At 36.9% G+C, this 12,930-nt stretch overlaps 1 protein-coding gene across 2 annotated transcripts in view; it reads right to left on the bottom strand.

Annotated features, from left to right (window-relative positions):
• Positions 1–12,930, bottom strand: part of LOC100760353 (39S ribosomal protein L1, mitochondrial) — a 63,236-nt gene that overhangs the window by 12,616 nt on the left and 37,690 nt on the right. For both annotated transcript variants that reach the window (XM_027387674.2, XM_027387675.2), the window contains exon 7: positions 8,237–8,343. In XM_027387674.2, coding sequence (XP_027243475.1) covers positions 8,237–8,343 — 107 coding nt within the window. The remainder of the gene's footprint in view (positions 1–8,236; positions 8,344–12,930) is intronic.

Below are 12,930 nucleotides of genomic sequence, written 5' to 3'. Positions count from 1 at the left end.
TATATAAATGCATTAACGCATACTCTTCATAATTTCAACCATTTCTAGTAAAGTTTTTGAAATTATTCTCAAATATTCTGGATTTTATATTCTAATCATATATCAATAAGTTAAATAAATGTAACTTTTAGAATATAAATACAATGGCATTCATGTTTTAAAAATAAGTACTTTTTTTGTTCTTTTTTGTTTTTTGAGGCTGAGTCTCATTGTGTAGCCCTTGCTGTGCAGAAACTTGATCTTCCTCCATCAACCACACAAGTGCTGGGGCTGCAAGCATGCACTAGCATGCCCAGCTCAGGTAATTTCTTAATAACACTCTGTTTTCTATTATAGACTTCACTTCACGGGCATGTGTGTGTATATGTGCAGGCTATGTGAACACAGGGGCCTATGTGTGAGGCCAGAGGTCAGCGCTGGGTGTCTCTTGTAATCATGTTCCACCTTATTTTTTGAAACAGTCTCTTATTGAACATGAAGCTCAACAATTTAGCAACAGTGGGTAGCCAGAGCCCAGGGAATTCTCCAGTGATAAGGGAATGTCCTTCTGTATTCTGTGAATAGATGTTTCTCTTACTGGTTTAATAATATGCTGATTGGCCAGTAGTCAGGCAGGAAGTACAGGCAGGGCTACCAGACTAGGAGAATTCTGAGAAGAGGAAAGAGAGAGGAGCCACCAGGGAGGTGCCATGTAGCTACCAGGAAGATAGAACATTGGGCATTCTCCAGTATGTGATGGGGAATGTACTGTGTATGTTTATCTTATTGATTGTTAAATAAAATACTGTTTGGCCAATGAGACAGCAAGTAGATGGGACTAGGAGTCAAAGAGGATTCTGGGAAATGTAGTAGAGAAGTGATGATCCAGGCAGGAAGTGACATAGCAAGGAGTCTCATATTTAAGCGAAGGAGAAACAGGAAGGGCTCTCTTTTCCCCTCCGCTCCTGCTCCAGCGGCACAATGTGAGCCACCAGCAAGGAGGGACGCCAATAAGGCGGCCGATAAGTCTTATAAAATATATAGATTTATGATAATTAAGACTGCGCTAACAGATGAGAAATCCTAGTCATTGGCCAAGCAGTTTTGAACCTAATACAAGTTTCTGTGTATTCATTTGGGCCTAACTTGGGTGGGCGGATGGCGTAAAGTACACAGGTGGCAGTGGGGCTTAGGCGGCTTTTGGCGGAAAGATTTATCGTAACAAGTATGAAACATAGGTTAATAGAAATGGGTTAATAATTAAGAGAGAGCTAGCCAATAAAAAGCCTGAGCCATCGGCCAAACAGTTTATAATTAATAGAAGCCTCTGTGTGTTTACTTGGGGCTAAACGGCTGTGGGACCAGGTGGGACAGAAACTTTGTCTACATTCCAGTCTCCAGTTCCCCAGTACTAGGATTATAGGCACATGCCACAATTTAATTCTTTTCCATCTTTCTGGTATGTTGTTAGACAACCAAAAAACAGGGAACAGTACAGAAATAGAAGTAGATGACAATAAAAAAAAACTGTAAAAATTCAAGAGATTATTAGAAGTGGGGAAAAAAGAGGTTGAGAGAAAGAAAACTAAATCTGAAAATAAATATAAAATGTATAAATTATAACAATTTTTTTTTAGGTACAATGCTGCTTGGCCAATGATTAGGACTTCTCATCTGCTAGCTCAGTCTTAATTATCATAAATCTATATATATTAAACGACTTATCAGATGCCTTATTGGCATCCCTCCTTGCCGGTGGCTCACATCCTGCCACTGGAGGAGATGAACGGGAAAAGGGGACCCCTTCCTGCTTCTCCTTCTCTTAAATATGAGTCTCCTTGCTAATAACAATTATTTTTAATGTCAAATAATTTCAGAGTATCAGAGATGAGCAAATATCTCTTTTCTGGAGATAAAAACAGTAATGTTACTACAAATGTTCAAAATACAAAGAGAGTCAGTGTAAAGCTAGTTGGATGCCTTAGTATATACTATTAACCTCTGGCTACACTTCTTTTCATCTCCTCTGAACCAGAAGACAAGGCCTCACTATTCATCCTGGGAACCAGGACAAAGAACAGGAGAAGAAGGACCTCTCATTCTATATTCTGTGTATATGGGATATGCACGTTAGGGCTACAATAAGGGTTCATACATTCCATATATATGGGATATGCATGTGAGAGCTAAGGTCAAGAGTTACACATTCCATATATATGGGATATGCACATGAGGGATGTGGTCAGGGTTCACACATTCCATATATATGGGACATGCATGTGAGGGCTACAGTCAGGGTTCATATATCCCATATATAAATGGGACATGAACATGAGGGTTACTGTCAGGGTTCAGAATTCCATATACAGGATATGCACAGGAGGGATATGGTCAGGGTTCACACATTCTATATATACATACAGGATATGCATGTGAGCATTATAGTCAGGGCTCATACATTCCATGAAGACAGAGATTTTCATCTATTTTATTGATGGATTTACCTCTAATAAATATATTATGTACCTGATATATAGTAGACATGTAAGATCCAACAAACTAATGAATAATTTGAATCTCTGAGTCATGACCAACACAACCACTTGATGAAGAGGAATGTACACACGTATATACAACTGCTCTGCATGCCACCAGAAGTCCACTGTTATCCCCAAAAAGGTTACTGAGGTCAAAAGCCTCTGGACAAAAGTTTTTCCTAATAAGAGGAACTACTTGGGGGACATATTGCTAAGAAAAGCCACAATTCTTTGCACCCCTATGTCAAAATAGTTATTTGCTTGTGTTTGTACCACTTTCTCAGAATGTCTCGGCATATCCTCCTTTATGGGCACTGTATTTTAACTTGTTCTAACACCCAGAAGAAACACTTTGTTTCTGTAACACCCCAGGCCTTTTCTTCCTCAGAACCTTCAATCTGCTCCTCCCTCTCCCAAGATTACCTTCCTTCCCTATAACTTCATAATCTGATCTCTAAAATCAGCTTCCATGCAAATGTCACCTCTTAGGGACGCCTTCCCTAACCAAACCCCCCTTATTAATACACATGCATACCCCCCACCACTACCATGCCATCCCCGCTGCTACTTAAGCACAGACATATATTTATGTATCATCTATATTCTCAACATTTGAAGGCAAGCACTTTGGGGTTTACTCATAGTACTATACCCACAGTTAGGAAGCTGTTAACACTGGAAGATTTCCAGGATAAGTCCATGTACTCTGTGATGAAAGGATAGTAAGGAAGAAGCAAACACTGAAGGGCAAAGAATCAACAGTGCCATCAGCCCATGTAGGGACCACTAATAAGATCGCCTTATTCATGCTAGTATTCTGTGTTATTAACCTGAGTTACTAACTCATGGGATGAATGGAAGGAACACAGGCATAATAAAGGGAGTGAGAGCAAAGTAACAGGGAGGAAATAAAGTGTTTTGGATATAACACATTCTGTGCCACTAACAGAAGCCAGACTTCCTGTGTTTGCATAGCACCTTCTTACTTAAAGCAAACCCAGGGTAAAGATATTCTCTCTATTCAGCATTCTTCTTTTGGGGAGGAAAGAAACTGACTAGGGTTAAGGATTTATATAACAATGGATTCCAAGAAATGCATGGTGTTTCATTTTACTTCATTATCTGAAATGCTGTGAATTGGGGTTAGTTTTTAAGAACACATGAGATTCCTGGTAATCTGAGATAAATGAAATGCATATTTCTGGTCTTATATACTAGAAAATAGCACAGTGAAAATCTTTTTAAAAATTTCATTTGTGTGGAAGTTTATATTTGTGAAGAATTAGGGGGATGATTGGAATAAAAGCAATATGGAACTAGCAATTTTATAAGATTTATTTTACTTTTATTTATATGTATGTGTGTGGGTGGATGGATGTGCAGATGCCCAAGAAGGCTAGAAAGGGGCAGTCCAGGGAAGTAGGGGCAGTTGTGAGCCACTCTATATGGATGCTGAGAATCAAACTTAAATCCTCTGGAAGAGCAACAGGTACTCTTAACGATGGAACCATTCTCCTAAGAATATGTGTCATATTCTTAAAATCTTATATGTACACATTCTTAAAGTATACAATTTAGTTCTGACATATGTTTACACTCATGGAACCACCACTAGTCAAGAAAATTAATCATTTCCAAAATTCATTATGTTGCTTTGTAATGCCTACTTCCTGCCCCTCCTCACCCATCTCTGTCCCCAAGGTAACCACTAGTCATTTTTTCTATCAAAGAAGTTAGCTAACATTTGCTAGAATTTTATATAAATAGAATCATACAATACATACTCCCCTTTCCTGGCTTTTTTTGCTCAGCATACATTAGCATGTATGGAGTTTATTTATCACTTTTGTTTATATGTATCCTGTCATGGATATTTAGAATGTTTCCAATTTGGGAATATTATAAACACATCTGTTTCAAAATCTCTGTTTAAACATGTGTTTTCATTTCTCCTGAATACATGGCTAAATGTGGAATAGCAGAATAGCAGGAGGAAGTTCAACTTCTTCACAAATCACTTAACTGCTTGCCAGTGAGATTGCATCATTTAAAAAATGGAATTTTCCCACAAACAGTGTGTAAGTGGTCCAGTCCACTATGTCCTCACCAACCCTTGGTACGGGTATAGAGGAGTAGTCTTATTCATCCAGTAGAAATATAGTGAAAGTCCTCGTGTTTTGATTTACACTGACTCAGTGACTAAAGATATTGACGATCATGTCATGTTTGATTGCCATCTGTCCCATCTCATTTAAGTGCTCAAATATTCTGCCAGTGTAAAAATAATAAGTAGTTTACTGAATTTAGGAAGCCTTTTATGAATTCAGGATTTACCAGACATGATTTGCAAATACTTTTTACAATCCATAATCAGAAAAGATAGAACTGTGTGGACAACTGATTTCCAGTCAATTTAAAACACCTGGAGTTGGTAAACCATACTTTTTCCAAGAAAAGTCACCAAAAACATTTGGATATTTGTCTGCAACATCACCCCTCATTTCAAAGCACATGAAAGTTTGGGTTTCAGTTCACTAATATTATGAATTAGAGTAACTATTAAATGTTAAACCAACCTTGAATTCCTCAAATAACTATTTGGTCACTCCCATAGTTTAAACAGAATTGGTCCCCTCCAAAACTCATGCAGAAATTTGACTGCTCCTGTGACAGTGCTGGGCAGTGAGGTCCTGTGAAGTTATTAGCCATAACTGTCTTACAGACAATGTGTTGTTATAAAGTAAGGCACCTTCTCATGTCTTGCCTCTTCAGCACAGACTGCACACACACCCTTCCATTCTTCTGCTATGACAAGATGTAGCATGAAGTCCTCCCCATTGAGCAATATCAGACTTTTGGACAATGCCACTCTTTTTTTATCTAATATCACTGTCTCAGGCATTCTGTTACAGAAATAGAAAATGGACTTAGGGAGTCAAAATATTTGTTAATAGTAGGTTCAATTTTTTATGTCTATGTTCATAAATGATAGCACACTATGCTTTCTTTCTATCTAGTTTGATTTGAGGGTACTTCTCACTGCTTTTGGTAGGAGGATCAATGATGCCTCTGTTACATCATCTTATCTAGAAGTATTCTGCTACCTAGCTATTGTTATTATCACATTTACTCCTTCCTAGCCTAAGTAAAACTTAACCATTACTATCATTTTGTATATGGAGAAACAGCAAATAGAGAAAAAAAATAGAGGCCAAGAATGTAATGAAACACAGGTGTTACTACTGTTTCAAAAGCATGAAATTAGATTAAAATCACAACAATACGAATCTAAAATCCATTCCACTAATCTTCTACTATATCAAAGCATTGCAGTAGTATTTAGCAGATTTTCTTTAAACACACGAACATCTATTTTTTTTTTTTTAAGTATGACAAAAAGCTTCCAAGTGTCTCACAGTCTGATTTAGGGCCCATATTTTACCATGGTAACTCATAAGAAAACAAAACAAAACAAAAAAACAGAAAAGAATGAGACATCATGGTTTCCTATACTTTAGAACCTATTAAACTATTAACTACAGAATATACTAAAATTATACCTAAGAAAAAGCAGATTTAATCCAGCTAGGAAGAGTTTTATAAGTGTATTCTATGATGTTCAAAGACAAAAATAATAGTGATGATAAATGTTACCATTTTAAAATGTATGTGAAATAGACATTATTAGACTATATAGACAAGGTCATGGAAACACAACATTGAGAAACTTGCCTAAGGTCCACCTTACACAGCATGACAAGTATCAGACAAGTTGCTACAGTTCCAGAAGAATCTCTGGAGTTTTGCATTTGGGCTCTTGTGTGTTTGTACTTGGATTACAACACTGTCAACCTTATGAAACAAGCAGTACTGCCAAGGCCCTTTGGGAACAAGGAAATTTCAACATCGGAGTCTAGCAGAGCTCAGGCCAAGTAAATGAGAGCTGAGCCTCGAAGATAATGTGACACGTGGGACTTACCAATGGGTGCACAGATCTGCTCTGCTTCCTTTCTAAGGCAAGTGTTCCTATTATAAATGAGTGGAGTGCTTTGTCTAGACAATCTACAGTGGATGTGGTTCAGTTAGCTTGGACTACCAACTATTGGCTATGATGTGAAATTCCTCCTTAGAGTAAAACAAGAGGGGAGAAAGAAAAGCTAAACCTATTCAAATTATCTTAACTCTGTGAGCAGAGTACAGAGCCTACATGCTTGAAGACACTGCTAAGGTCCAATAGCTACCCATTTCCCTCCTTTTTAGCTAAGAGACCTTGAGAAAGTTTTCAACCTTGTGGCCTTCTTTACTTTTATCTATAAAATGGAGGTGATGATGCTTTTACCTCTTTGAGCTTGAGTTCCATTTGATATATCTACAACACAACTCCTGCATTGCAGAAGATGGGGTGAAAGATTGTAACAGCCAGAGGAACAGGAAGTTTGCTGTGAGACTATGTCTCCTAGAAATGTCAGAAAACCTACACTTGTGAAGTCTCACCAACATGGCTGCCTAGATGTGACCTAAAAAGAGATGACATCAATGGCATGCGGGAAAAGCTCATGCGGCCTCAATACTAGACAAAGAACCAAGGCAATTAATGCTGAGAGTGGGAGAAATAGTCTTCCCCAGAGAAGAGCACACCAACTGATTATTCAATACCAAATGCTCAGCCCAAAAACATAGACACATAAGTAACATCATATGGACTCAGGAAGTTGTATTTATATATTTAGGAACATACACACATTCAAGCACCTGTTTGCTCTAGTGCATGCACATGAATGGTCTCACACACACACACACACACACACACACACACACACACACACAGATACACACAAAGAGGCCATGAATTTGGAAAAGAATAGAGGGTTGGGTTGGGAGGAAGTACTGGAGGGCTTCTGGGAAGAAAGTGAAAGGACAATTATATAATTATATTATAATAAAATATATATAATTATATATGTAATATACAATATTAGAAATAAAGCTCAACAAAAAATTTAACAAACAAGAATTTAGAATAGCACAAGACACTTGGAAGGCATTAAATCTTTTTATCAGTAAGTTACTACTATTCCTAAAGTCATTAACAGGTATCTTTGGAGAGTCTTCAGTACAAAAACAGTTGCAAATGACATAATAATCATTTTAATGGCTCGAATGCTTATTTATTTAGAAACACAGCTCTATAATTCTAACACACCTATATTAATGCCCTAAAAATGGTAACAGAAACTGACCTCCAGCGTGTTCTATAAGTATATAAACAACTTGTAAAACACTAACCAGACACAATTAATTGAAATAAGGCAAATTAATCCATTATATAGTACTAAATATGTACATTATATGAAGATGTATAAGATCCAAGCCTTACCTTAAAACTCTTAAAAACTTAAATATTAAATGACAAGAACTTGTATGTTAGAACAAACAGATTAGGCAAAATACAAGCAAATGCCAGCGAGTAGCACATAACACAGGAAAAAACTACAAGTTGTGTGTGTTTGTGTATATAAACATAAACACGTGTGCATGCATGCACCTGTGCTACAGCATGCTCTGGAGGAAGAAACTCTCAAATACCATTAAACTTGGTAGCTCAACTTACAGAATAAGAGTCTTTACATGTGTATTTGAAGCTGGTTCAAAAGCAAGTTCAAATGTCAGGTATGCTGCTTGAGGGGAATCAGAACAAAAGACAGGCAACTATAACTTACTGTTGCTATTTTGGTGCTGAGAAAGTTCTGCCTTTCTTCATCTACCACAATTTCATGTCCAGTTTTAAATAATTCAAGCATTTTAGGGATGTCACGACCAATGGAATCTGGTTAGAAAAATCAGAAAAATCCAAAATTATTACAGCATCTAAAAACTAGCAAAATTAATGACTAAAATAAACATGAATCCCATGTGAAAAAACAGGAAACAAAATGTGGCAGACAGACTTTAGGGTGGTTGCTATAGTCCCCATTTCTAATTCATGACCTTGGGTGCTCTCCTCCCACCGGGTGTGGATGAGGCAGGCAACCTGCCTTCTAACTAAAACAAAATGAGATGTGCCCAAGATTGCATTATATAACACTAAAGTCCCTGTCCTAGAGGAACTCTCTTCTTTATTGGCTTTGGAGAAGCTACAATGCTGTGTGCTAACATATGGAAAGGACACAGAGCCAGGAACTCCAAAACCAGCAACAGCCTAAAAACAACAGACTTCTGGTAACAGCCATGTAAGTCTGGAAGTCAATTCTCAGTCAAACTGGAAGGAGAGAGCCAAACACACAAACACAATTTTTACAAGTCTTAATATAAAATGCTAAAGTATACCATAATTATCTTGAATTTTAAAATTTTTTATTGAAAAATAAGATAATTTTCAAACACTATATTCTGATCAGGGTTTCATCTCTCTCACCCGCCCAACTATCCCCACACCAAGAAAACAATCAGGCAAATAAAAAAAGCAAGGATAAAAACCAAAATAAACTAACAAAAGAAGAAACTAAAAAAGAGTAAAAGAAACACACATACACACACACACACACACACACACACACACACACACACACACACACACTCAAAATCAGAAACCATAAAATACAATCAAAAGACCAGTAAGGTTAAAAGAGAAAAAAAAAAAAAAAAAAAAAAACTCTAACAATACCTTGGAGTTCATTTTTCTGCTGGGCATGGGCCTGCCCTGAAGTGTGAGACTCCCTTGAAAAAAACCATTTTTCCTCTGTGAGAGGTTAACTGGAGAGAGCTTCTTGGTTGGGGTTGGGCTCATGTCTGCATCCCTGCAACCCTATCTGGATCTGTGCAGGACCTGTGCATGCTGCCACAGTATCTGTGAGCTCATGTGTGTCAGGTCTTTCTTGTCTGCACTGTTTCCTTGGAATCATCCATCCCCTACAGCTCTTAAAATCTTCCTGCCTCCTCTTCTGCATAATTCCCTGACCCCTGCAGGAAGAGATTTGATGAAGACATCCCATGTAGGACTAAATGTCCCCAGGTCTATCACTCTCTGCACATTGCCCAGTTGTGGGTCTCTCTATTAGTTCCCATCTATTGTAGGGAAAGCATCTCTGATGATGGCTGAACGAGACACTGATCTATGGGTATAGCAGAATGTTGTTAAAAGTCATTTTATTTTTCCTTTGAATTCTGATTCCATTTTATATATTTTGGGGCTATGTTTATAGATGAGTACGTACTTTTATTAGTATAGATTATCCAACTTTTTCTCCAGTATCAGTTCTCATCTTAAAGATATATTTTGTCTGGCATCAATATAGCCAATGACATTCTCCTAACTCTTACTTGTTTTCATGATATATAATTATCCACAATTTTACTTCAGACAATTTGTATGTTTAAGAGGTTTTTTCTACAGACAATGTATAAAGCTTGCTTTCTCGGTACCTCATGAACTGCCTTATGGTTGGAATAGTCCATTTCCAACTGATATATCTAATTCCAACTGGAATTAGAAATTTATGTGCTTTCTACTATTTCATCATGTTTGTTCCTTTGTTGCTCTCATACAGGCATTGTTTGTTTTAAATAAACAAATAAACAAAAGTCATGTCTCTTTTATTCTATATTTAGATTTAAGCTAAATGCCTTTAAATATACAATGATCACCTTTTTAAAAATCATAAACTACTTCATGTTAATACATAATATGTATCAGCTAAACGTTTTTTCCTCTGCCATTTTTACATTGTGGTGACTGTCATGTCAAAACCTCATTTACTTCCTGTGTATTTGTCTTTAAAACAAAATTCACTATATTTCATACGAACAAAATTAGAGAATCATTCCAGATTCCTTTGTGCTTCATATTTAATTAGTAATTCTTGTTGACTCTACCTCTTCAACATCCCTCAATAACCTTCTTTTGTCTTGACTGCTATTGCAAAATGTATTCTTTCCTCTGTTATCTAGACTACTACAATAGCCTCTGTAGTAGTCTATGTTTAAGTTTCTATATCCTCACATGTCTACCCCATGACTTACATGCCAGCAGAGTATTCATTCTAACAAGAAAACCACAGCTCATGATTCTGAACAAGGTTTTCAATGGTTCTCATGTACAAAGAGGATAAAATCTCTGTGGAACAGCACAAAAAGACCCCTATGACTGGCCCACTACCTCTCAGTGTTTAACCTCATTAACTACCACTATCTGATGACACTCCACATCCAAATGACAGAAAGTGGGCTTAAAATTTCTTGAACACACTCACTCTTGCTTGACTTTTTTACATTAATGAAACCATATCTTCTGCCTAGACTATAGTCCACACTTTAAGAAGTAAAATGTCCATCTATGACTAATGTCACAATGGCTATGTTCTTTACATAATTTGATTCTAAGAAGTAGTTACTCATTCTCATAAGTAAGTTGTGTATTTCCCAATACCCATGGCACTTTAACACTGAAGTTTATTCTTCTCTGTCTCTTCTGTCAATATGTATTTTCTTAAAAATGTGAACTGTCAGCGGGGCGATGGTGGTGCATGCCTTTAATCTTAGCACTATGGAGGCAGAAGCAGGTGGGTCTCTGTGAGTTCAAGACCAGCCTGATCTACAAAGCAAGTTCCAGAACTCCTAGGCCACACAATTAAAAGCTATCTCAAAAACAAACAAAAAAATGTAACCTGCCTTTTAATCTTTCAATTTCCAGAACATAGTTGGCACTCAGTAGTTACCCACTTATTTAACAAATGGACCGTAATGGTAGAATTGACATATGGAAGCACATATAAATTCCCCTAAAGCAATCATGCAAATGAATAGCCACCTTTAGGAATCTTATAAATCTTAGGTCTACACACAGTATGAACGTTTTGAATATCTAGTTTGTACTAAGCTCTGCTTACATTACCCAAAAAAAAAAAAAATTATTGAGCATTTGTTAGCACGAAACACATTTGGTAGATAAGAATTTATGGTCCTCAGTGATTTGTTGCCCTCACTTCTCTGTCATGGAGTTCTCTTAAGGCCACAGTAGGGGAGAATGCCAAGGCTGAGAGCTGTATACTCAACATTATTTTGTTTTACAGAAGGGACAGATAACAGATTACTGTGACTTTGACTTGTTCTGCTGATATGTACTTGATGTCTACTTTCTTCTCTGTGTTTTACACTCTTCTTTCCTCCTTGCCTTTCTCTCCCTCTCCACGCTCTACTGCTTCCATAATAAGTGTGATTCAGTCTTTCATTCTAATGTTATCTTTTCTTTTTTTTCTCCTTTACCACAGAAAGCAAAGAAGCAAGCAAACAAGCAAGCAACAAAGGAAGGAAAGAAGGAAGTTAGTTAGAATTGAACATGCTTTAGATTTAGGAAATTATAAAAACTAAGAACTGGCATTTGAATCTGAGGAAACAATGATCTGTGACTATAACTGAGAACACTATTTTAGGTAATTGTGAGAGAGGTGGCTGGAAGAATAATGCTTGGTAAGAAATTTTTAAAACTGGTATAAAGACAAAGGACTAAGACTGTACAAAGGCCTGAACAGTAGAAAAGTGTTCTTCATTTGACTAGACAAATCTGGGTATGGTTAAGTGCTGATGTTAAGCTGATTTGTCTAACTGCAGAAAGTAAAGCTCTTGGTTCCATGACATCAAAGACTTTCCCTCCTTGTTCAGAACCACCACCATATCCAGTGGGCACAACTAGGTGCCCAATTAGTATAAACACAATTATATTTTAAATGTATAAACTATCCTTAACCCATGGTTCAGTGGAGTTATTAACTGTAATTTCTTTCAACTGAATTCTGCATTAAATGGTCATTAGTTGCACAAATATTTGTAGAGTGACTATCCTGGATCAGATACCATTCTAGGCCACAAGAGAAAATTCTAGGCAACAGAAAATGAAGGAATCTTTGCTCTAATAGTAGGAACTGAATACATACAGAAGAAGGAAGAGGAGGAGGAAGAGGAAGAGGAAAAAGAAAGAGAAGAAGAAGATGTTGGAGGAAGAGGAGAAGGAAGAAGGAAGAAGGAGAAAAAGGAAAAGAAAGATGATGATAATACTAGGTGTGCTAAGTCCTAAATGAAATGTCTATAAATAATGAAATATCTATAAAGGAACATTGAGAGTAATTATTTTCCACTGGATGGTCATGGTAGGCCTATTCAAATGATATCTAAATAAGAAAGTATGCCATGCAAATAAGCAAAGAACACTGCAGACAGACACAAAAAATAAATAATCCAAGACCCAAGAAAGTAAAGAGAGAACTCAGGGTATTCATGTATAAGAAACAACACCGCATCCCCAGGGCTGAAAAAAGGAAACAAAGTTCACATCAGGATTATCCATAAGACACGCATAATTAATCTATTATTATTATTTATTTATTTTTGGTTTTTTTGAGACCCGATTTCTCTGTGTAGC

This window comes from Cricetulus griseus (genome assembly GCF_003668045.3).
Source record: "Cricetulus griseus strain 17A/GY chromosome 1 unlocalized genomic scaffold, alternate assembly CriGri-PICRH-1.0 chr1_1, whole genome shotgun sequence".
NCBI classification, from domain to species: domain Eukaryota; kingdom Metazoa; phylum Chordata; class Mammalia; order Rodentia; family Cricetidae; genus Cricetulus; species Cricetulus griseus.
The sequence above is the reverse complement of the archived record's forward strand: the minus strand, read 5'-3'. Positions and strand labels throughout refer to the sequence as shown.